The sequence below is a fragment of the Calypte anna genome, chromosome 3, assembly GCF_003957555.1.
Source record: "Calypte anna isolate BGI_N300 chromosome 3, bCalAnn1_v1.p, whole genome shotgun sequence".
NCBI lineage: Eukaryota > Metazoa > Chordata > Aves > Apodiformes > Trochilidae > Calypte > Calypte anna.
Genome location: NC_044246.1, coordinates 69719268 through 69744383, shown reverse-complemented (window position 1 = coordinate 69744383; position 25116 = coordinate 69719268). Strand labels below are relative to the sequence as shown.

The window sequence follows — 25116 nt, the reverse complement described above, 5'->3', positions numbered from 1 at the left end:
GCCCACAACCATGGAGGTACAGCAACTCATCTGTGCGTCACCTTCTCGCAGTCAAGAGTGAGCCGGGCCTCACGTGGCACCTTCCATCCCCACCTCTCCTGCCAGGAGGCCCTGGGGAGCTGAGGGATTGCTCAGCAGGAGTGGTGTGTGTGCGTGGGGAGGAGAGGCACCGTGCAACATGCCCGTGGCTGCACTGGCTGGCACCTTGCTTCTGGCTCCAGTCTTTTTCACGTGTTCAGCTGCTCGTGCTCTAATTTGCAATTTGGTGGGAATCGCCACTGGGCTAAGGCGGGGTACATAAATTTTTTCTGAAGCATTGCGGTGTTTGCAAAGCATCTGAGAAAGCAAGACCCCACTGCCAGAGCCTCTCTGTCCCTGAAGGGAGAGCAGTGCTGCGGCGGCAATGCTACCTCTCTCCTGACTCACCTCAGGCACTTCTGGCACCTTCCTGAGACACCCACTGCCATCTACATGTGCTGACAGCTTGTGGAAGGTGGACCTGCTGCTCCCAGGGGCTGGATGATTTCCCTCTCCCTTTCCACACATAGAGCCTCGCAGCTGGAGCTGCCTCACACTGGGTGCTGCATTCACCAGCCCTTCCCCGCCCACAGCTACAGCTCCAGAGGGGCTTCAGGAGGGAGCTCCTCCTCAGAGCTGACCTCGCTGTCTCCAGACCACCTCAGAGAACTGACTCAGTAAAAGGTTTGCAAACACACACAGAAGCAAATGTCCACGTCAGATTTGTGCCACGGTCTGTGCAGGGACTGAGAATCCTGCCCATGGCATAGATCACCTCCTCTTGCAAAAGGGACTGTTCTGGTTGGGAGGAGGTGGGTGTAGGTTAGGTCTGAGGTAGGTTCCTCACCCAGCTGAAGGAAGCCATCGGGGTAACCCAGTGCAGAAGTCTGGCCCTGAGCATCCTAGGCTGCAGTACATGATGTAAACGTGAAACCTGCTCTATGAATGCTCAGCACTGTTATATTTAGTACGCATAGCTACTCAGGCTACACAGGGTATCCTGTTTTCTTACTGCATATTTGGGTAATGGATTATTCCTTAGCTCCACATTTGGATATGTGCGTGAGAGGAATGAGACATAGGGAACTTTATAGTTTTTTTGTTTTGTTTTTATGTCAGAGGTAACAGACAACTATCAACACGGTTTTATTAGCCATGCTGGCCTAAACAAGCTAAAGAGAGATCCTAATAATTTAAGTGAGCATACTGCTGGAGTTCACCTGTCTGTAAACATCCTGAAATCCAAAAGCAAAAGGTACCCACATGTAGCATATCCAGGGATCCCTGATCCTACAGAAGTAGGGATCCTTTGCACTCATCCCATCCTCTCCCCAGTTATGCCGTGTCAAATGCGCTGGAATTTCAGTGGGTGTGAGATTAAGATGGGATATTGCTATGGTGCTCTCCTGATTTAATTTTCAGTGCATATACTACCCAGAGCCCCAGACCAGTGAACTGCCGGCCTCTCCACAGTCAGCCACAAAGCATCACCATAGAGCTAGGTGGAATACAAATGGATTACCTCAGCTCTGACACATGAGAAGCTGCAGTGATAATGCAGCCCTGGAATAGCACAAACCCTGTGTATTAATAAAGGGATGACGCACTGCGACTGGTATACAAGTCTGGCACGCTAGGTGGGAAAGAACATGCCTGCTTCTGATCTAGCTGGCAGGTCATTTCTTGATGTCCTCCAGCACACATGATCCACTGACAAGTATTTTATAAGATTTACATTAACAAGCCATGGTTGAGCATTTCTCCACAGCCTGAATATATGTAAATGTTATCATCTGAGATCAAGTTCTTGAAGATGAAAGCACACGGCCTCTGTGCAAATACGGTGTGTCACAATCTCCGATGATTCAAATACATTTACACAGCTCTAATATCACTCTGGATGATAACAGAAATTACTTCATTCCTGATTCCCAGAACTGGCTGTTTCAAAGTCACAGGGGACTTCCAGCTTTCATCCAGCATGATGTAGAAGCAACTCATGGTAATCCCCATTGGGACATACCCACCAGGGCGTGTTTGCAGATGTCTCCATTGTTTCTTAAATGGGCAGGGATTTATTTCTATGCTTGTGGGATACTATAAGCTACAAGAAATTTTTAAATGTTTAAACAAAAGCTCCACTATTACCAGGGGGAGTATTTTGAAACCATAAATTATGCAGATTTTCATGCATTTATGAGTAAGTCTAAAGTCTTATAAACTTCTTGACAGGATTGAGTCAGTCTGTTTGCAGCATGCTGAGGATTTTGTAATGGTGACTCATTCATGTCAACTTTGCTAGGTGTATCTTCTACAGTTGTGATGCTATACTTGAGATAAGAATTTCTCTTTCAAACTCAAGAGGTTTCCCAAGAACTGCAGTTACTACACAACACTGTGATCCGATCTCCCTGCTTGAATCTCCCCGGCTGCAGCAAAAGGACACCAGCAAGGGAAAAGCATCATCTTCCCTTGGTTCTTCTTTATTAGTAAGTTGAGGTTCTGAGTTCTACTGCCAAACCCAAACTATTGAAAACTGTCCTTCCTTCTGTACCACTGCAAGAACAAGTCATGCAATTAAAACACGTTGAAAACAGAAATTCAATTTCACAAATTACTAATTTTACATCATATTAGATAATGGCAACGGATGGTTTTGTACAGTACAGCCTAGCAACAGTAACATGATCTGACAACTTAGAGTCACCTCATAGTCCTCTGTGTCAAACAGGATGACTAGAGGAGCCTTTTGCCATAAAACTCTTAAGCCTCAAATTTTGCAGTTCTCTGGCTCATCTTTCAGGCAGGGAGGCATGTTTTCTTTAAAAGTTGATTGGTTTTCCATAGACCTGGGTGACCTAAGCTTAGAGGTTAAAAGTTCAGTGTCCACTTGTATAAATTGTCTACAAGACTCCAAACTGACAACTGTGCCCCTGACCAGGTCAAGCATGCAGAGTTAGAGGTCATTCTTCCAGTGCTGGGCTGTGCCATGTTGTCCACATAAGGGAAAGTATTTTGAAGAATGCAAATGCTAAAAATACACATTTAAGTTGATTTGAAAGTTCACGATGTCCTGGAGAATTCCAGACACCTGAATTTAAAGGCATTAAAATTTGTTACAATATCAAAATTACACTTTTTTTTTTTCTCCCCTAGCATCTCAGGAAATTCCTACTAGTGTACGCAGGGAAGAATTTTATCAATGCAGGTTCAAATGCAGGCTGTGGAAAGGACATCTGAGCAATACATCATTTGGTAGGACCTAATCTATGATTAAAACTTTGTCTGCTGATGACACCTATGAAGAATTCCTTTCTTCAGTGCTTCACATATTGAGGGTTTTATTACTTCAGACACATTAGTCTTGTAGGATAGAGATTGCATAAAACTGCTTTGTTGCTTGCTACCACAAGACACCCAAGACTCAGCAACAAATACTTGAATTTTTTGTTCCTTATTTTAAAAAGTCATATATAGAAAATAATGCTGGGTCTCTTTTTTAAATTATTTGTAACATTTACTGCTAATGTAAGCACAGCAAAACTCCATTCTGACAAGGAACTGGGGCAAAGGTATCCCTTCTGCAATGACTTCAAATACCACTTGCAGGTATCACATCTCTTCTTACTGAACACCACCAAAAGACATTTTGGGTAAAGGATTGTATTGCTGATTATTTCATTCAGCCATGTGTTCAATGCATGCAATGTACACAATAAATGTTACATACTCTGAAGTTCACTATCCTCCTCAAGATAGTTTAAAGAGCACACTACAACATGATCACAGAAATGGCCTGTTACAGACCATACAATACACTTACCATTAAGTTGGTATACAAAGCTGGGAAAAAACTGTTCTCAAAGAAGTATTCTAAGGCAAGCATGTTACATAAAAATTAGCAGCTAGGTTGGTATTACTTCTGGACTTAAATAATAACAATAGTCCTTATTTTTTTTAAATACCTATTCTAGATTATCCTGAATAACTTATGTAACAACTGTGGTGCTCCGACAGCAATCTCACCAGCTCAGCTAGTACTGTACATGTCTTTCATAACCTTGTTGGTGTTTTTAAACTATTCTGAACAATCATTGTTCTAATGAATATTTCTTGCAAATGAAACAATACCTGTAGTACTCATGCAATAATATTTTTCTACATTATTATAAAATACTCAGATAAACAAAAACTTCTGGGTTTTTTCTGCGATCTTAAACAAGGGCATGAAGTTCTCTGGTGTGCAGAAAAGCAGGACTTCCCTGTTAATAAAAACATTACAGGCAAACCCTTGTTAACCTTTGCTGGCTATTTGAACAATACTTGCTCAAGCTCCATATTTAGCCAGCTTGATGCATGGCACCAATATGATGGGGGTTTTTTGTGTTTAGTTGGTACATAGAAATTATTCCTCACACTATGGCTGCATATTTCCTAGGAGTAAAACCCCATGATATTACAGTAATTATTATTTATATTAAAGAGTGCCTTAAAGTGCCAGTAATGAAGCTACTGGATGATGCCAAAATGACCATTCCTGTCTCAGGGAACTTACAGACCATGTACAAAGAGATGACAGTTGAATGCAGATAGAATGGAGGTGGCGATGGATCACTGGGACAGTTTTCAGTAACACAAAAGATATAACTCACAGCACACCAGAAGATTAAATACTAAACTTCTCTACACATCAAAGCCAAAGGGTTTTTTAATGAGGGATGAAGAAGACACACCTAGAAATGAATTTTTCAGAAATTTATGCAACAAGTCTTCAGGAAAAAAGGGCAACTGGAAACAGAGCATAAGAATGCTTATCTGAATATCTAAAATGAGAGTTGTAGAAGCTTACCTGGTGGGACGATTAAACAGGAGATAACTTTGATAGATTCTTGATTTAAGTAAGAAGGATGGGGTAACAGTAGGCTTTGGCAGTGATGGGCAAGCAAAGAGAGCACCTTTAAATCTAACGCAAGAGATAGCAAAGCCAGGGCAGTAATGCAAAGCAGAAAGCAACAAGTCAAAGCAGGAGAAAAATAAACGACCTACTCTGCAATTTTCTGAAAGGCCTAGCTGTCAAGGGCAGAAAAAGACATGACAGCATTAATTCAGATCAGTATGAGGAGGCTGGATTAGACTGTAAATTGCATGACCAGGGAGTATAAACAGTGAGAGTTGCTGTAGACGAATGAAGACTGGGACAGAGGGAATATAGGAAGATTTGGAAGGACAGCCAAGTCAAAGCTGCCAACTAAGCACAATCTTACCAACAGGACAGCAGAAGCAGAATGGAAACAATGAGGGGTACAGAGCTGGGGATGATGAGCTGTGTTGAGGCTGAAGCAACAGATCTTTATTCATGAGGTGTCAGAAATGCAGACTAAGGTTTTTGGCAAAAGGCTACTCATATTCTCACCCTTGTGCAAAAGGCACCTCAGAAACCAAAGCCCGCTTCATCGCATGATTGGTAGTGCAAGTAAATCCCAACTATTCTTACCCATGCAACTATTACAGAGAAAACAAGTGGTATTTCTGGAAGAAGTTAACTATACATCTGTGAAAGAAAGGTTAGATGGAACAGTAATAGACTAGCAGAGCACATAAAAACTCACTCTGAAAACCCACCAACATGCTCTAGCTTGTGCTTTTCATGCTGTCATCTGAAAGACTTGAAAGCCTCCAATTTCCTGCAGGAGGAAAAACTAAGAGAGCATTTAGCTTTATAATAGTCAATCATCTTTTCTTTTTTTTCAGAAGACACTTGTACAGAATTTTCATGCAAGTAATAATGAATGTCAGCAAGTGGCATCAGCATGGCATGCCAGGATACTTTTAAGCAGAGGGTAAAACCTAAGAGATCCACTCCATCAATTCTGTTTTCCATAAGGTTTCATTCTATTTTGATAGACACAAAGCCATGAATATCCTTGTGGGCATTTTAAAAGCTGTAATTTAAACTCTGAGGTTTTGCAAGCTTTGTTTTGTGTGGTGTATGATATCATAAACATCCTGAATGTAATTACAACTTCAATTTTGTGGGCTATATTTTCTCTCTTGGTAGCCCAAAGCCAATGTTTACAAAACTTTTCAGCACACTTATTTGAACTTTTTATTATTATTACAAATGTATATTATTTTATTAAAAAAATTCACACTGAAGCAAAGTCAATTCCATTTCATTACAACCAAGAATATAAAATAAATGCAATGAACTCAAAGTTTCAGTTTAACAGTCATTTTAAGAGTGACATCAGGACAAATTAAAAGCAGTAAACTCTCAACTCTAGAATAAGAAAGAAGTATTTTGCTTTGTGGTTTTGCTAGCCCATTGGCACGGGCACTGCTGAATGTGGCCACCACAGATATAGAGTGGCAAAGTTTTGTGGTGGCATGAGGCAATAATTTCTAAGGAAATTTCTAAGGAAAACTACAAAAACGAAAGATGTGTGCATGAACTTAGAAAAAAAAATAACTGAAGACAGGCACACTTCCACAAATAGTAAACATGGGAAAATACAACTAGAACAATTTGAAAAGTTACTACCTTACATATATAAAAAGTTCTTTAAATTGCTGTTAAAAAGGACATGTTCTGCCCAGATTTTGTGTAATACTTTTTAGTGTCTACACAAGACAAATTTTTAAAAAAATTAAATAGTATTAATTTACTACTAAATATTTAGGAGATAACAGTGCATTAAGGACTTTTTTTTTTCATATAGTAATACACATTGCTCCTGTCTGGCGACGTTTTTAGAAGATTACGTATGGCCTTATGTACAATACATTTATTTAATCCTAAAACAATTCTTTGCTTAATGGTGTTAAAGTACCATTCCTGAAGATTATGAAGGGGAAACTAAGCTTATTACATTTATATAAAATATTATACATATTTGAACACTTCTAGCTTCCCACCACCCCTCCCGCAATGAATGCTCTTCCCTCCCCTTCCCCAGATACAGTGTCACAGATACAGAGCAGGACTCGCAGCCTTCCCTCTATTTTTCCTTCATTGTGCACTTTGTGCTACATAAACTTCACCTCTGTGAACCAGGCTTGCTCATCCCGTTGGTTCCCCACAGGTTTTTTTCCTCTGGGAAAAGCTGTATTCAGCAGCCTGCTCTCCCACCAGGTGACCAGGATGGAGCAGACAGCTCTGCTGGTGTCACCTTCCGCTCTCAGTACTGCTGTGAAACACTCTGGTGAAGGTGTAAAGGTTACGAGCAGAGACAGAGCTACGAGTACACTAATGAAACTGCACAGGCCCAAAAACAATGCAAAAATGGCGTGGTCTTTGCTTCCCATGACAAGCTGCATAATTCACTTCCGAAATTGGAGCGTTTTTACCTCATGGGATGAACCATGGAAAGCAAAGGCTTCTTCTGTTATGCCTGACACCCACCCTGGCAACACTCATCAAGCTCTGGAGAGAAGATGAATTATTTCATCACCAGGAAGGAACCAGAAGAGTGTGCACAGCCTACATCTCACAGCAAATGCCTTCACTTTTCTTTGCTCTCTTCCCATCTGTGAGTTAGAAGGCAATGGAGGAAGTCAGCTGGGCTTCACCTGTGCACACAGAAGGTGAGAGAGGCAGCTTGGGGACATCTATCAGACCTACCGAAGGCAAAAATTCCAGTGCAGCTTAGAGAGAGGTTGTGGCTGTTGCTCTAGAAGCTGGAAGCTCACTCAACTGAAGCACCTTACATTGCTGTGAAGTTTTACACTCTGCATACAGATTAATCTACACCACGATATTGCCTTATTGGCACACAAGCCCACCTTAATTAAACATACAGTAACACGACTCCCTGCCACCTCCTGAAGTTATATGCATGTTGACCATCAGCTGGAGGTGACAGCAGGGAGAACAAATGTTAGGTAACTAGAAAGGGAAAACCAAAAGGATTTTGAGAAAATAAAAGGGTGAAAAGAACAGGAGTTAACAAAAATGACTCTGCCAAAGGTTAATTTCCAGAAGTGTGACATTCAAGTCACAAAAATATAAATGTTTCTTTAAGGCACTGGCCAAATATCCAGTAGCTCAAAGGTACCACATCCCAACATCAGTAAGAGGTGAAACTTTCCACTTACGGAAAGAATGTGACCCCAGATTCATTGAAATATAATAAAGGAACAATTCTTTCAAACTGGCCACTAGGCTATGTATAATACGTGGCATTTCAAGGCTTACATATTGAAAGTATCATTCGGGAGATTATTTTTCCCCCCCCAAAATTTTTTCATTCAAATTGCTTCATTTAATTTTTTATCACCTTCTTACCCATTTGATGACAAAAGTAGGTTTTAGTTGCTTTTCCAGAGAAGCTGGGTGTTGTCAAAACCACATGATAGTAGATATGGCCAAAGCAAGCCAACTGTTCATGAAAACAACACGTGCTTGAGAAGGAAGGGGGCACTAAAGCTGATGGGCAGATCAAATCCAGTTGAAACATGTATGTGTCTAGCTGTGATGAAAAGCATTCTTTTCAGAGCAAACAAATTTACTCATCTTGCTAGGTCTGATCACAACCTCAGTGTGAATGTGTACAGCTATATACACTTTTTTTTTGTATGGACAGAAGACAGAAGAGAACACACTGCAGTATAAAAGCCTGTAACATTAACTGTTCCCATATAAACTCTTCTCATTTCACTTCTCTGGACACCAGTTGTAGAAGCTCGCTGTTGTAACATTGCTAGTAGCTTTCTAAATGCATTTTTCCCAGGTTTTCTGCAACTAGAACCAGCCTGGTTTCTGAAGGCTGAAGGGAAAATTAAGCTGTCCCAAATTACATGTTGTGTCTCTCCGAATAACTGTGGTTGCAGAAGTTGGACAATAATCCTCTGATTCTTCTGAACTCCTGCTTATTTACTGGGGATTTTCTGCCAGCTACCCATCCACTTACAGTCCTTAGGCACAATCAAAACATGTTTGCTCTAGGGAAAAAGAAACATTTCAGTGCAATCAAGCGCATCTGGTGTAACTAATCTGGGTTAATCACAGCAATGTGAGGGACACAGAATATGCATTATAAACATGAAAAAGGAACAATTTTCAACATGCTTTTCAAAATGCACAGTAATTTCTCTTAATTATTAATTCAAACAAAATGATTAAATGCATTTGCTTTCAAAAGTCTTTCTGTCACCTTTCGATTCAGAAAACTGACTCAGGAATGGTAAAGAAAGCTAAACTCATAGAACTCTCACAAACATTAATCAGCTGCTTAATAGAAAAACAAGCCCATCATCTGCATTCCTACTAAGACTTAAGGGCAGTATATTTTTTATTTTATATTTTCCTGACTATTTTGGTGTCCAGCCTGGGAAGACATTCCATTCTTCTGTTCCAACAGATCCTGAAAGCATCTCCTTTTTATGTGACTATCCTGGTTTCATTTAAAATAATGCTTAATTTAGAACTAGTCAGAGCATGATCACTGTGATTTCAAGAATTCAATGTGAATGTGTTAAGAAATATCAGCAATCTTCTGTTCGGAGTTCAGTCCAGTAGCATGAAGCATATTTCTTGCTGCAGAGACTTGGGTGGGGTTTTTTCTTTTTTCCTTTTTCTTTTTAAATTTTATTTATTTTTAAAATTTTTTATTCTTAAGACCTCGCCTGAAGACTAGACTAATAAAAACAGAATAGTAAAATACTCTGGAACAGTAAAATTTTGCTGTTCTTGACATCCATGAGCAAAACAGTAATATCCTGTGAAAATAACATAGTGCTTTAAAAAGGTGCAATATACCTGTATAGCTAAACTGGTTTGCCTAGTACAAAACTAACTATATACAAGCTTGAAAGCAGGGAGTTCAAGATTTTAAAACTTTAAAATCCCATCAAAGAGATTGAAAAGACAGATTTATGGCAATCACTACAGCATAAGGAAGGTGCACCAGGAATCCTTCAAAATTCCAAAGGTTAAAGAAGTTAAGTGCTGGGTTCAGATCAGAAGGGTTCATTAGAGTAACCACAATGGAGCACATGCAAGGGCAGGAAAGGAGGAAAACTTCACGAGAATCTCCTTTATGGCAATAAAGGGGCAAGTGGGGCCAAGGGGAAAGAAGTCTTCAGTAAGTGAAGTTTTCCTTTTGTCATTGTGAACTTGAATTCTGCATCAGAGTTTTGTATTTTTGGTTCTTCTCATCGATATGAACTTCATATTGCTGGAGTCTTCTGGTTTTTAGTCCATTCCTTTCTGAGTGCAGTCTGTTAGCCCTCTCAGTACCTGTGAGACTGATGAGATTGGTGATACTGGGAGCTCTGCTGAGACGATGTAGAATAGCCCATTGTACTCTGGGACTGAGAAGATCCCTGAATGTTGCTTTGGTAACTCAGGCGTGAGCTGGAGTGCTGCAGGAAAAGACAGTGGGATCAGGGGGATGAATGCTGGGACTGTGCAGCTTAAGAAAATTTTAAACTCTCCAAAACTCAATAAAATGTGACCCTTGAAGAAGCTGACCAAACACTGTTACTGTTCAAGGTCCCATAAAACAAGTACCCAACCTAACCCAACCTTAACACAGCACACAAAATACCGAAGATCAGGGGCAGACACCTAGAAGCACAGCATGTACACACCCACCTTTTTTTTGAAGGAAAAATACATGAGACAAAAAACAGAGTAGATTCCATGTCAAAATTTGGCTGTTTCTTAAACTTACATCATTACTGTAAGTGCTAATAATGCAAAACCAAACGGCTAAGGCCACAAACACTGTTTTCAACACAAATAATACAAAATGTTATAGAGAAATACCTTATTCTGCTCTTGAGAAAAAGATAACCATAACCTAACAGATACTCATTTTGTCTAAATGAAAAAATGTCCAGTAGGACATAAAGTAATATTTTAAATGAATCTTTTAAACTCCTGTGTTATTTACAGGAAGCAAGGATAACTGCTTAAAAACGGGCATGTGTATGAGCAGTAACCTAACATTCATTTTCCTGAATGATTTTTTTCCCCTCCACTGCTTGGGATGTTGGCCCAATGGATCACAGTTTCAACAAGTCAAACTCGTGGATCACTTCCAACCTCCAGCCTGCTGAATTTACCCTTTTATTACCATATCTATTTCCTGTCCAGAATTAATAATGAGCTATAATGCAAAAATGCAAAACAATGCAAGCTGCAAAATCACTTTGCAGAAGAATGGCTCAGTGGATATGAGACTCTTCTAGCAAGGTAAACCTCATCCCAATTCATAAAAAAGAAGAGTAAAAGAAAAAAAATGAACTATATGCAGTCAGCAGTTTATTTCCAGCTAAGTTAAGTGCAGTACCAGGCAGTCATTCAACAGAATTCTGTTCACTGTCTCACTGATGGTTCTACTTGGTTATGTCCAAGGGTCACCAGCAAGCTTGTGGTCAGCTGCAAGTATCTAGGAAAAGTGTTAAGAACCTGCATTCTCATTAAATATTAGGATCACGAGGTACAGAAAGCTTCTGAAGAAGTTTGAGTTCCCAATGGAAAACCCATGGAGACAGTGGGTCTGGAAGAATATCATATCCTCCACAGACCAACTTCAATGAAGGCACTACCCCAGTTACTGGACTCATCTAACCATTGGGTTCCAACCAGGAGAGCTATGAAAGCAGCCTCCTGACAACTTTTCAGCTGAATGATGAAGAACAGAAACCTAAAAGTTCAGGCAGTTGTGTAACACTTCTGCTCTTTGTTTCTGTACCTAGTTTCATATCTTTAACTCCACATAGATTGTAAAACATATTAAACCCTCAAAATACCACAATTACTTTTTCTGTGTTCTGCCTAATGTAGGAATATGAAGGCTGCTTTCAATATGAAGCACAATGAGGTTAGAGAGAGAGAGAGATAACAGCCCAATCTTGCGGACCTCTGTATCTCACTATATTATCAATATAACTAATACTTGTATGGAGTAACTTCATTTGGTTCTAAGGGTCATTTTGGGAGGTAACAGCTCAACACACTGGCTTTGGAAGAGATGTCTCCCAGCAGCATGCATGCATGCTGTTGATAACCAGATTACACTTGGTCTGCATGGTTAAGATTGTTAACAGGGTGTCCAAAACCTGGAATTTGTCCCAAAATTCCAAAAGCTTTTCCAGCTTTTAAAAGAAAAGGAATTGTGATGAATGCTATGACTTTACAGAAACTCTTTCTGGATGAAAGGCATCAGGTCACCACACTAAGCAAAACACCCGAGGTCACATAATTAATTCCCAGTAAAATTCAACAAGAAATTTGCAGCATAATTTGTGGAAGCAACATATACTGGGGTTAGTGAACTACAAAAAGACCTTAGATCTCAAGCTAAATGAATCTCAAAGCAAAGGGAATCTTCTTCCTACTTCTGAATAAGATATAACAGAGTAAAATTAATGCCATAAGACTACAAGAATGCATTAACTTGTCCATGCTTATTTTTGTTCTACAGAAGAGAACTTGTTTTTAATGAAGTCAGGCTTGGACAAATTGCAGACATTCCTTTCTGGAACAGACAACAGTCATCTAGAATTTAAGGGTAGATAGCCAAATGCAAATGTAAAAATGGATAATCAGACCATACAGTTTAGTGAGTGACGTAAAGGCAACATACAGATCATCATTTTGATGCCAGTATTGTTAAGTTTAGAAGACAGTCATGGAGGGTAAAAAAAAATAAATAATTCTGTCTGAAAAGAACTGGTATTTAGACTGTTAGCAACTTGTAAGGAGGGAGTCTGCCAAAATTTAGAGAGCTGTATAAGGATTCTGTGATGGATATCATCAAATGCAGCACACCAGTACTCAAAACGAGACCAAAACAGTCCAGCCATAAATACTGTGTAGTCAGACAGCTGTAGGGCTCTGTCCAGACCTCAAGTCTGTCTGGAACTTTTCAAAAAAGAAACCTAGTTGTCTTTACCCTTAAATTGCTCTCCATGCTTTCATGATTATTTGTAATTAAGAGTAAAACACAAATGAGAGAACAATGTCTGGCACTAAGAAATCAATTGTCTATGGAGAAGGTCTGGATGGTTAAGTCAAGGCAACTCCAGAATTGGGTTTTTAAAAAGCTACTTATTTTAAGTTAGAAACAGCCTGAAAAGGCTGAAGGTGGGTTCCCTCAAAGGCTAGTAGCAGACAGAATCCTTTTGAAACCTTTAATATTTACCTTTTTCTTATTCTGCTTTCAAATTACTGCTGTTATAAAACCATAAAACTCTCAACTACTGAAGATCCTGGTAAGTTCAATGCTTTCTATGTTTAGTCTAACCCACTTTTTCAGTGGGAAATATAATTCTAGTAAGCAAAGGCAAGTAAGCAAATCAAAAAATAATTCAGTGCTACTGCTTTTACTTATCAATGCTACTATATTGGGAAAAAAAATCTATTCAACTTTGATCACATTAGAAACAATGCAGGTCTCTGCCCTACTTCAGCATGAATCAGACTGGTGAACCAAAGCATCATTCCTGGGCTAATGTGTTTTTTCTTTCACAGGAGAAGTAGGCTCAGCCAAATACTAGAATAAGCTGCACAACTGCTTCATATATGTGATGACTTGAGGTAAAAATGAAGCAGGAATCCAACAAGAGAGCCTGGTTCTAACTTTGTTTCTACTTCTCAGGATCTTCTCAGATCTGCTTCTCACATAGGATTTAATGTTGCCAAGAGCCGAATATACTGAACTTGATCTAACACAGCATTTATGTGCATGAAACAATTTTGCTGGCTTCATAAGGTTACTCTCAAAGTCAAGCATATATTTAAGTGCTTTTCTGGAGCGGACTAACCCCCAGCACTTTGCAGGGTGCAGCAGATATGACTCGCACTGGTATTCTACTGAAAATTACTATCCACAGAACAAAATCTTTTCACTTTAAGCTTCTAAATCCACAGTTTTATGCAATATATCACAGCACGCCTGCTCAGGTTACAGGAGAAACCCACTAAAACATGACCCATTCCTCCAGGAGGGAAGGGGGGCAAGCAACATTTTGGCCCTACAGCCTGAGAAGCATCAAAAACGCCGAGAAGAGGTACCTGATAATCTGAAGGCATGACAGGCCCGCCTGAGTTAGTGCCTGAAGGCCCTATGCGTGGTTTCTTGTTGGGAGGCACCTGGTTGAGGCTGGAGTCCTGGCTGTGCTGCAGCCCGGTGCCCGCGCCCCCTCCTCCGGCGCCTGTGCCCCCCGCCGTCCCGTTGGTCTGGGCGCTGTTCTGCTGCTGCGGCTGTGGTGGCGGCGGCGCTGCCTGCGGCTGCTGCTGAGGTGCTGTTTGCTGCTGATGTTGGTTCTGCTGCTGCTGATTCTAGGGCAAAGAAGCCACACAATACTCTGGCTCAGAATTAGGTGAAACAGGGATCTCTAGAGATCATCTAGTCCAACCCTCCCACTAAAACAGGACGGCCTAGAGCGCATTACATGGGACTGCATCCGGGTGGGTTCGGAGTATCCCCAGAGAAGGGGACTCCACAACATCCCTGGGCCTCCACAACGTCCTTAGGCAGCCTGATCCAGTCTCTTGTCACATTCATAGTAAACCATTTTTTTCTTATGTTTAAATAGAATGTTTAATGCTCCAGCTTATGCCCATTGCTCCTCCTCTTGTCATTGGGAAGTACTCAGGAGGGTCCAGCTCCATCTTCCTTGCACCCACCTGTGGATACTTGTTGACATAGAGCTTTCTCAATCCAAACTAATTCAGTTTGCCACAAAACAAAGTAGTTGCCTAAACCAATTACATTTTAGCTTAATTTCTGTCCCCTTGCAACCACTCAAAAAAAATCTAATAAAAGGTGCCTGTAAAACATAAAATCTGTTAATAAAATGTAACATCTATGAATGACAAAGCAATCAAAAAGTGTCTCTAAGTAATAATCAAGAATAATTTTGTACCCCCCTCAATATATGGTTCATCTTGGTATAATAATGGGTTAAATAATTACAGATACCTCAGTGTACTCTTGCATGCTTTTTGGGGGGTATCCCTCATTTGTGGTCTTTTTGATTTTTTTCTTAATGAAGCAAGTCAGAAAAAAATTGAAGACAGTCTAGTCCCTCCTCCAGCTAGCCACATGAGAGGAGGATGGAAGGAACCATTTATAAAGCAGTAATTGTCTAGTGAACCAAAATCAAAAATTTCACTAGTGGTCAGTGGCAAATGTGATGAAGCACAGTAAATTATTCTAAGTGCTTCAGCAGCCTTTTTCACTCAGAATCAAAACCACTTTTCTCAAAAATGGGTCAAAATAACCCAAAGGAGGCTGGCAGCATTACTACCAGAAAGGTAAGCAAACTGAGACCAGAAAAATGGTATAATTTCTTCCAGGTTGTGAGGTAATTCTGTGACAGAACGAGAAATGGGTTTAATCCCTCTTCATTACTAAGGTTTTGCTCTCGTATGCTTTGAAGTACCTTGTAAAGGTATACTAGAAAAACAGTTCAGCACAGTGCACGAGGTCAGAAAATCTTAATGAAATAGCAGAAAACTGAAAATTAGCCAGAAACAAATAGTTGAAGACAAAAGAGAAGGAAAGAGCTGAAGGAAGAAACTGGCAAGGGTATGAGAAGATTAACAAAGGAAGACAAGCCAGACAATTACAAAGACACTGGGACACAGCAGGAAGATAGACAAAGGGAAAAATGCCACAATAGGGAGAAAGAAGAGCAAAAGACATTATACTCTTCTGCCTTCAGAGGGCTACAGACTAAAAGATTACTAGAGGAAATGTTGGAAAATCAGCATAGCACAGCTCTGCCCTCCGTGTTTAGACACTAACAAGGAGAGACCACCTATGTGTCTGCTTCTGAGCACAAGGGATGGCTTCTTTATCAAAGCATGAAAGCAGATGCAATGAAAAGCAATTTTGCTCCAAATGAGATATCTCCAAGTGAGATATGTCACTTGTTCATCATGGAAAAAAGCCTACAATTGTTAGGGCTTAACTTAAAAAGCTTTACTGCCTTTCCCCTCCAATATACTGTATGGAACATTTCAAGGTAGTCTCTTTTTTTGTAGAGTATCTGCTCATACAATTAATTCTTGATGCCCCTGATCACCAAAAGGCATTTACTTACCTCAGATTAATGACATAAATGATTGCTATCTATGCCATTCATTACAATGGTCTCCTAAACTACTTTCAGCTGAATTTTGCAACAGTGTATTTCAATTAAGATCACAAAGAAGCCCTGCATCTTCAAGGATTTAAGAGGTGGCCTGCATTTATATTTCACATTTAGCAAAACAAATAATGTATCCTCCTGCTTTTAGTCCTCAAATCCCAACTCTGACAGATTCTGTTTCCTGGGAGATTTAAACTTCAATAATTTTAAAATTTAATCAAGATGGTTTGAAAAGAAAAACAAACCCAACCTGTTAAGAATCAATTTATCCTTTCATAATGATTTGAGCTTCACTTTATACAAACAAACACCAATAACTAGGGTCAGTTTTGTGATAAGATTAAAAAATCTGTGTTTTCATAGAGTGTTTGGATGCAATTTTCTGTTACATATAAATAAGTATCAAAGGAACTTCCAAAATTTGTTGCAGGTCCCATGTTCCCCATGAGAGAGGACTCTCTTCACTTTGTTTTACACTCATTTTCACTTCACTGACTAAAGATTTTGAAGAACGCTTATGTTAAAGGTTATTCAATTCAGATGCAAGTCCAAATAAACAAACACAGAGAATTCCTCTAGGTTTCCAAAGGACTAAACAGATCGCTATGGTTTTAGAAACAAACCAGAAACTAACACTATTAAAAAATAAATACAAATCCTTTCACTTGCAACAGCATCATGAAGAAACAAAACATGGAGCGGATCCAACTTTAAGAATATCCTTTACCTTCACATTTTCCACACTGTGGGAACAAATTCAATCAGTAATGTGTGACTTGCTACCTAAATGGTCTCAAAAAAGCCTTGTTTGGAGTGGGCATAAATGTGACTTTCCCCAGCAATCTCAGTCATTTACATAACGGATGTTTTGAATATAAGCATGCCATTTTTCTCCCCCAACACACCCATGAAAAAGAAAGATCTTTACTTTTATACAGGACTGACTGACTTAACAAAAGACAGAGTCATTTTAATCGATAAAGTTTGTTCTTGTTTTTGAAGCTGTGAGTTGAAGTGAAGCTTGTAACTAAATTACAATCAAACCACCATCATGACTTTCACTGTGTTTTTGCTTAGGTGTCTGTTTTCTCTTTTTGAAAAAAAATACCTGGACACAAACATCCAGGACCGTAGCACTTGTTCTCAGTATAGAATAATCTACAGTATCTGCTCTGAAAAAAGAATTTCCTGTTTGAAATGTATTATGACAAGCATACTTTTGAACTCAGCTAGTTTCTTATGTTATGCAGAAAATCTGAAAACAGAAGATGGATGTATTCAAACGGTTTCTCCAAATGATCAACAGTCATTCTCATGTAGTCCCCAGATAATTACAGTTAAAGGCTGTTTTCTTCACTTTGCTAGCTATGCATTGCTGATGGTGCCTCACTGTTCACTTTTAAGCAAAAATAACAGGTTGCTTCATACACCATAGCACCATTGTCCAGGCTTCACAGCATGATGGAGCAATCACTGCAGTCACGTAGCACAGCTGAGCTACATGCACAGCGGAGGTCAGATTATGTAGCAAACACACCAAAACTCACTATGCACACAAACAGGTTCTTGCCCATGTCTACAGGGCTATGGGAAAGAGTAATCAGAGAAGATTGTTGCTACCAGAACGGTTCACACTCCCTTATTAGTCCTTTGTTCAAGGGCCCTTAAAACATGATCAGGAAACTGCGTGCAGATGGATGAAATGTTCTGATGTGGTGCCAGAAGCAAGCTGCCACTATTTATTTGAGACCCTGACAGCCATCTACTTTGAAATGGCTGGATGTATGCCAGTCATACAATGGAAATGCCATTCTTTTTATGTGATCACAATGTGTTTTCATCATACAATGCAACAGGGGGTAGCAAGGTTCTCTTGGAATGGTGGCAGCTGAAAGCAAGCTACTACTGACAAAAAAACCTGTCCAGCTCATTCCCCACAGGTCAGGGCAAACTGTGATGGTGATACTGCCTGAGACACCCCAAAGTCATCTGGTACTTCTCATGTGTCTGGGAAGCACTTTTAAGAGAGCCTTGCCTAGAAAACATATTGTTAACTCTTCATGTTAGCTCTTCATTAGTTTTCATCTGTTAGCACAAATTTCTCATGGCATAATTAAAAGAAGAAAAAAAAAAAGATAGGAAAAAAAGAGGAGTTTATTATACCTTATCCCCTTTCTCTTCAGGTTCATCTTCATTGAGGAATTCTCTTTTAGGGTATGGAATCTGACAGCCAGCAAATACACTGAAACACAACGAACAGTAAACACTCCACAGATATGTACATCTGACATACATTTACTTAATGGTATATTAAAATCAAGGTAATATAACAAGATTTAATTTCTTGTATTTCATGAGTCCTGTTTCCATAAGCACCCAAGAGCTTCTGGGACCATGAGCACCCAAGAGAGCAGCAGATACCTGCAGCTAGGTGCTGATCATAATGTCAGATCTCTTTGCTGTTGGCACGAGGCCATCATTTACAAATCCTAGCACGGTTGAGCATGCCCGAATGCCAGACCAACCACTTGTTGATCCAGATGGCAAAATGAACAAACACAGTGTCAGAGGTTCCACAATACCTAGTTGAGACATGCATGGCTCATTGAATAAAGGGCCTGATCCAAAGAGTATTGTCTTACGAGCATGCCTTGGCTTACAGCAGGCTGAAAGATATTTGTCAATCACAACTAAAGAGTTTCAATTAGCTTCTCACATCTTTAGAGGAAAAAAAAAAGCTTTTAAAATCAGTAGGCCTAATGGAATTTGGAACATTCCTTAATGTTTATGGCAGAGACTTTACGATAGTAATAACCTGTAATCCATGTGGAACTATAGGTTTACACAGGATATCAGACATCACTAAATAGAAAAATATGGGTAGATCTTGACCAGTATCAATTTCTCACATTTCTGTGCCAGCATTCCGAATATCATCAACATGACATGTTTTTTAGAGTGCGTACACAGTTACTAATCTAGCTGCTAATCAGTGTTTGGTTTATCCAGAGACAGATAAAGAAAAGCCAACCAGTCTAAACTAGACTCCTTTTGCACTCCAGTGGCTGTTCCCTCTTTTTAGTGGTGCCTTCTACCTGAGGAAGCAGTGAAAGCTTGGTGGAAGACCCTCTGCATCCAGCTTCTACAGATCATAATGCTATGAACCATCACACTTCTGAAAACTGTGAAGAGAAACTGGAAGAGGAAAGTCTGCCAGCAGGAACTGAATATGTAATTTCAGTTTTTCAGGACAATAAAATACATTTGACATACAAAATGTGTATGCTCAAGCCTTCTTAACAAGGAACCTGCAAGATTTAAGGCAGTTACTGATTGCTTCAGTTTTCTCTCCTTTTACTGTTCCCCTGTACAAGAGGGCATGGGAAGGGTTGTAGGTCAGAGAAATGCCCCAGTCCCAAAGAAAGGCACAATGGAATCAGGCAATGGAGAATCAGGCTCTGTGAGGTTGTGTGAGGAACAAGAATCACACAGAATCACAGAATGTTAGAAGTTGGAAGGGACCTTGAAAGATTGAGTCCAACACCCCTGTCAGAGCAGGGTCACTGAGTGAGGGTCAAACAGGAACATGTCCACGTGGGTTTTGAACATCTCCTATGCTCCAGCTTGCGCTCACTGCCCCTTGTCCTATCATTGGACATCACTGAGAAAAGCCTGGCTCCATCCTCCTGACACTCATCCTATATATATGTATATATATATATATATATATGACATTAATGAGGTCACCCCTTAGTCCCTTCCAAGCTGAAGAGACCCAGCTCCCTCAGCCTTTCCTCATAAGAGAGATGTTCCACTCCCTTCATCATTTTGTGCTCCTGCACTGGATTCTTTCAAGCAGTTCCCCATCCTTGAACTGATGGGCTCAAACAGGGCACATATTAATTCTCTAAATACTACAGTGACACCACCCTAGCTTTGGTAGTATGTTCAGAGTTACTAAACGTGGTACTGGGTTATTGTCCATGACCATTCAGTTCTGGCACCAGTAGATACAGACACTTTAATACTATACTAGTAGTTCTACTGAACATGTCTGAGCTACTACTTCTTGTGGATACAGGTAGATATCTGTGAATTTTTCAGCTATTGTGTCATTTCAGGGATTAGCACTTAGAAAGAAGAAAGCACTAAAGAGGGAATACATACTCTGATGTAGGCAGAGGATCCTCTTGAAAGTAAGGGTCCTGCAAAGCCTGCTCTGAGGTAATTCTCTTTGTAGGGTCCATAGTAAGAAGTTTCTGAAGCTGCAAAGCAAAACATTAAAAATAGCAAAAAGCTTATCAAACTATCAATTTTAGAACTGTGACTTATATGTCTTGGATTGTGGCTTGTTAAACTACTTGTGGCTTGTCCAGACAAGCCTAAGTTAGCATTGTTTGTTCAGTGAAGTTCCCAAGAACTAGAACACACATACATTAAAGCACTACAGCTGTGAAGCACTTCTCACATACAAAATACAGTTAAGTCCATCTGGTAATATTAATTGCTAAGGATGAATCACTGTGCTAAACTGACACCAAATTCAGCTATTAAAAGTTCATAATTTCTAAATAATAGTGTTTTGTTGTGGCACATGTCTATCTTTTATATGTACTGCTGACACAACAGGAAAAAAGTGGCAGAAGAGACTGAACCTGATCAGGACTTCCTGTATGACTTTAGAGACAGAAAAAATAAATCTTCTCATTCTGGCAACATTCCAAAGCCAGAGAAAGCACTCTGCCACTCACACAGCTCCCAATCCCACTCTAATTTGTATTGAAACGAGAAAGAGGAGGAGCAGACCCTTCCTAGTAACATTTCCTCCTTGCTAGGAGGAAAGCAATACTAAATTTATAGCTAGAATGCTGTTGACTGCAGCAGGCTTTAAAAGAGGATTGCGATACATAAAATGAACTATAGGTATAACATACCAATTTAAATAATTTATCAACTTATGATAAACACATGGTAGGAAATTGGGTGTACAGACCACATCATACAGTATCCTGCCCTCACACTATATTCTCTAAATTCAAGTCAACAGTGAAAATAAAATTCCTTCTGTGAGGGCTTCTTAGCTCAAACTCTACCTTCCAGGCCTCAAACAAGAATTCCCTGAATACTGAGCAAATTAATGTGATTCTGGCATGGGTGTTCAGGGCTTTTTAGTCCAATAAGTAAAAAATCTGATATATAATTTTTTATTTTACACACACACACATATATATAGTAAACAGCCTTAGTAAAAACACATTTTAATCAAGAAAGGTGATTCCCTGTATTTCCATTCTCAATAGTTGTAATTAATCCTACTTTGTATAGAAGATCTTATAAAATTCTCTGTACTTTTTCCACTTCCTTTTCACCTTTCCTTATTGTCATACTTTATAGGCCATAGATCACAGACTGACAACAAAACAAAGGGCCATTTGGGCTTTCTTTCCACCTAACAGTTCATTTGGAGCCAGCTCCTGAATTGCTTTCCAATGCTTGTTCAGAAATACACCTCAAGATGGTCCTGCATTGCAAGCACCTAAAGGATTTGCATGGCACACCTATTTACTGTGTTTTGTGTTGCCAGATAACCCTACACTTTCTTAACAAATTTAACTTCTACTATTCTGTTGGCCCCCTACACAGTGACCTCACATGATGCAGTACATATAGACAACAGTTTTGGTATTCAGTATCTTTATTTCAAATCACTGCCTCTCCCTAAATGGGAAATTTTTGTCAGTTCAGTGGCTTGTGACACCATTACAGGTCATGTAAATTTCTTCTCCCCAGTTCCACTATACTGACTGCAGGGAAGAACACTCATGTTCTGTATAGGGCCACTCCTGGACTTTGGTACCAGATGCTGTCACTGGCAGAAGGGTACAGGACATCAGCCTCTCTTCCCTGGACTCCTTCCTCAGAACTGGTTGCAATTCCACTCAAGAGAAAGCTCCACCAGTTTTCTGCCTTACAGCACCATCATCACAAGCTGCCTCCAAACATGGCCTGTATTCTTTGACATTCAAAGATAAGGTTAATATGCCTCAGCTGAAGATACAAAGACATGTTGGACCTTTTAATGATCTGCTTATTCTCTCAGTAGCTCCTCTCCCTTCCTGAGGATATAATCACCTTGCCCATTCCAGGTGATGCCACCCACAACACTGGTCCAAGTGAGGTATCCTGCCTATCAGTGATACTATGTTAAAACAACTTTTCTTTGCCAAAATCTGGTCTTCTGTAGCTTCTGCTGCTTCTAGAAAAGTGAATAAAAAATGTCTGGACACAATTTGCTTTCAGGGTAGAAGCTGCTAACACAATATAGAAAGCTTGTGAGACTGGACTTCATCAACAGTCTCATAGTTCCCAGCAGCTCTCTCAAGATTACTTGCTGTCAGCTCTCAGCTATAAATACTATGCTTGTAACTCTTCCAGGAGTGAAAGAACAGATGCCTCTTCCTGGATGGAAAACATTCTGCCCTTCATGTAGCTATTATCATTCAACATCAATCAGCAGAGTGACACTCTTTGTCAAGAGTCACTGGCAATCCTGCACTGGTCTACTTGATGCCATATCTTCTCTATGCATCACACTTTCTGAACTCACTAGCACAAAGTCGTGACCAATCAAGGTTACAAAGTAGACGTCTTCAGAAGTCACCTTGCAAAAAGGAGGCTGCCTCAGAAGAAACCAGCATAACTACTGTGGATATGAACAGGGAGTTTTAGGGAGTCTGCTTCAAAATATGTGTACTACCAATCTCATTAGCAGACAATTCCTAAAATCTTGATTTGGGAGAGCAATGCACACCCTTCCTTCAAGATCTGCTGATTTTCAGGATCTTTCACAAGACAAGGCAGGTACTGAGACTCTTTGGTGTAGCATGCCTGTGGTCATTCAGGCAGATGGACCTCCTCAGTGCAGCAATCATAAGGCTGTCCACGTTATTCCTGGGCATTCTTACATAGAAAACTCTGGGAAACTGACCTGTTTGAGATTATCCTCCATCTCTATAGTTGACCACCAAATCACCCTTGTTCACTCCTGATTACCAACAGTGAAAAAAACTGACTAAAGAGATCCTACCTTGCCAAGTGAGCTAAGCCATCTTCATAATGTTCAGAAAGAGCTGATAGATATCTGGAAATTTCAGTTCTCATTCTCACAACTATCCAGAAGAATACATAGGTAGACATCTATTTGTTCAGTTACCCTGTAATAACTTTGTCTCACTACTTCTCCATCGAGAAAAGTTCCTTTGTTTATATATATCTATAACATACAAAATACGCCATAGGGTGGCAAAATATGGTTAGTTTTGTGTTATTTAGAGACTGAGTTAATATTTGTCCCTGGAAAAGAAGCCTATCCACCCAAGATAACTCCCAACTTATTGTTCATAGCCTTGATGAATTAGCCACATAAGCTAATAGCAACCCATACACTGCTCTGCATATGGGCACCAGGCTTTATGGTGGCTTCCACCTTTAACAGAACAAGAGGGGGAAATGCAGGTGCTAACAAACAATGTCTCTTAAAATTGTCAACTTTTCAGTTAGACTCCTACTCTAGATGATTCTACGGTGTGCTCAGCAAGTTAAGAATTTTTAATTATTATTTCTTGAAGCCTCACATTTCTTATGTGAATGCTTCCTTACCACCCACTTGGGACAAACCTATTCTGTTTCCACAGCTATTTGTGTCATCACCCAGCAGCCGCAGACAATTCAAAGAGCAAATCTTTTGCCAGGACCTAGAGAGAAGACTGCTATGCTGATCTGTAACTAGTGATAATAACAGACTCCCAAAGCTCAAGCTGCACTAACAGTCTCATTACAGAAACTCCCTGTTCACAACACAAGCAAAGTCACTTTGAACTTCATTCCTAAATTTAGACAGCACTGTCATCATAGAGGCATCCAGAAATCATGCATTATTAGACACAGTAATCCTGTATTCACCTACAACATGTTTAGAGATGCTGTTTAGAATCACCACAGCACAGAGATGGACTATTATCAGAAGAAAGAAAAAAAACCCACAAAATACAGAGAATAACTACAGGGAATAAGTATATTTCTCCTTTCCTCTTCCCTTGCTTCACAGAAATCTTTAGCTCCTAGAAGCACCTCAGCTCTCTAAACCGACATGGATTACAGTGATTTATAATATGCACTATAATATTTGCACAGAAGATCTCAGGGTAAGGATGGGTATATAAGTGCCTTGCAGATCTTAATTAGGTAAGACCTTCATTTCTTCAATAGCAGCAGTTTAAGCATACAGTTTAAGTGCAAATGCATATGAAGAAAACACATCACAAAATCAAAAGTGGCCAGCTAATAAGAAATAGGTTTCTTTAGCACTGGTGTTTGTTAGAATGACATAGAAAAACAGAGACAGATATTATTATTAGAAATGCATTTAATTCCTGTCACCACAGTGATTTTCAAGTTTACCTACCAAAAGGAAAACTTTGCTGTCAGGCTTGACTTTGTGTTTCTCCATGTATTTTATGAGACTACTATTGGCATATCTGAAAAATACAGTTAAACAGACATTTTTTAAATAATACAGCATTAAGAATAAGGAACTGCATCAAGTGATCACAAAAACATTTACCAGCCCTTAATAAGCCATCTGTAACAAGAACTGCTATCAGAAAACACGTCAGATATTTGTCTAGCAGTAGCACACATAAAGTCTACTTTTCACTAACATGAGTAGTATCAACTGCATACAGATTGTTTCCATGGAACATGCAACTTTTATAGCATACGGATAAGCTGTTGACATGGGCATATGACACTCAAACTCAACTTGGAAGTGTATAGTCTCATTTCTGCAGCAACTCTGCCAAAGAAAGTGTACAGCAGTTCACAACAGCACAACAGCAAATCTTAAAAGCTCCTTCCAATTGCCATTTGATAGAGGAGTCAGTTTACTATTGTCTTCCTAATGCCAACCTGCAGCAAACCATGCAGTCCTTA

At 39.8% G+C, this 25116-nt stretch overlaps 1 protein-coding gene across 4 annotated transcripts in view; it reads right to left on the bottom strand.

The window, feature by feature from the left end:
- Window positions 1-6113: 6113 nt before the first annotated feature.
- Window positions 6114-25116, bottom strand: part of CDK19 (cyclin dependent kinase 19) — a 119429-nt gene continuing 100426 nt past the window's right edge. For all 4 annotated transcript variants that reach the window (XM_030447308.1, XM_030447309.1, XM_030447311.1 and 1 more), the window contains 5 exons: window positions 24590-24662; window positions 20293-20390; window positions 18289-18367; window positions 14042-14308; window positions 6114-10380 (listed from right to left, as the gene is read on the bottom strand). In XM_030447308.1, the coding sequence (XP_030303168.1) occupies window positions 10249-10380; window positions 14042-14308; window positions 18289-18367; window positions 20293-20390; window positions 24590-24662 (649 nt within the window). In that variant the 3' untranslated portion in view covers window positions 6114-10248. The remainder of the gene's footprint in view (window positions 10381-14041; window positions 14309-18288; window positions 18368-20292; window positions 20391-24589; window positions 24663-25116) is intronic.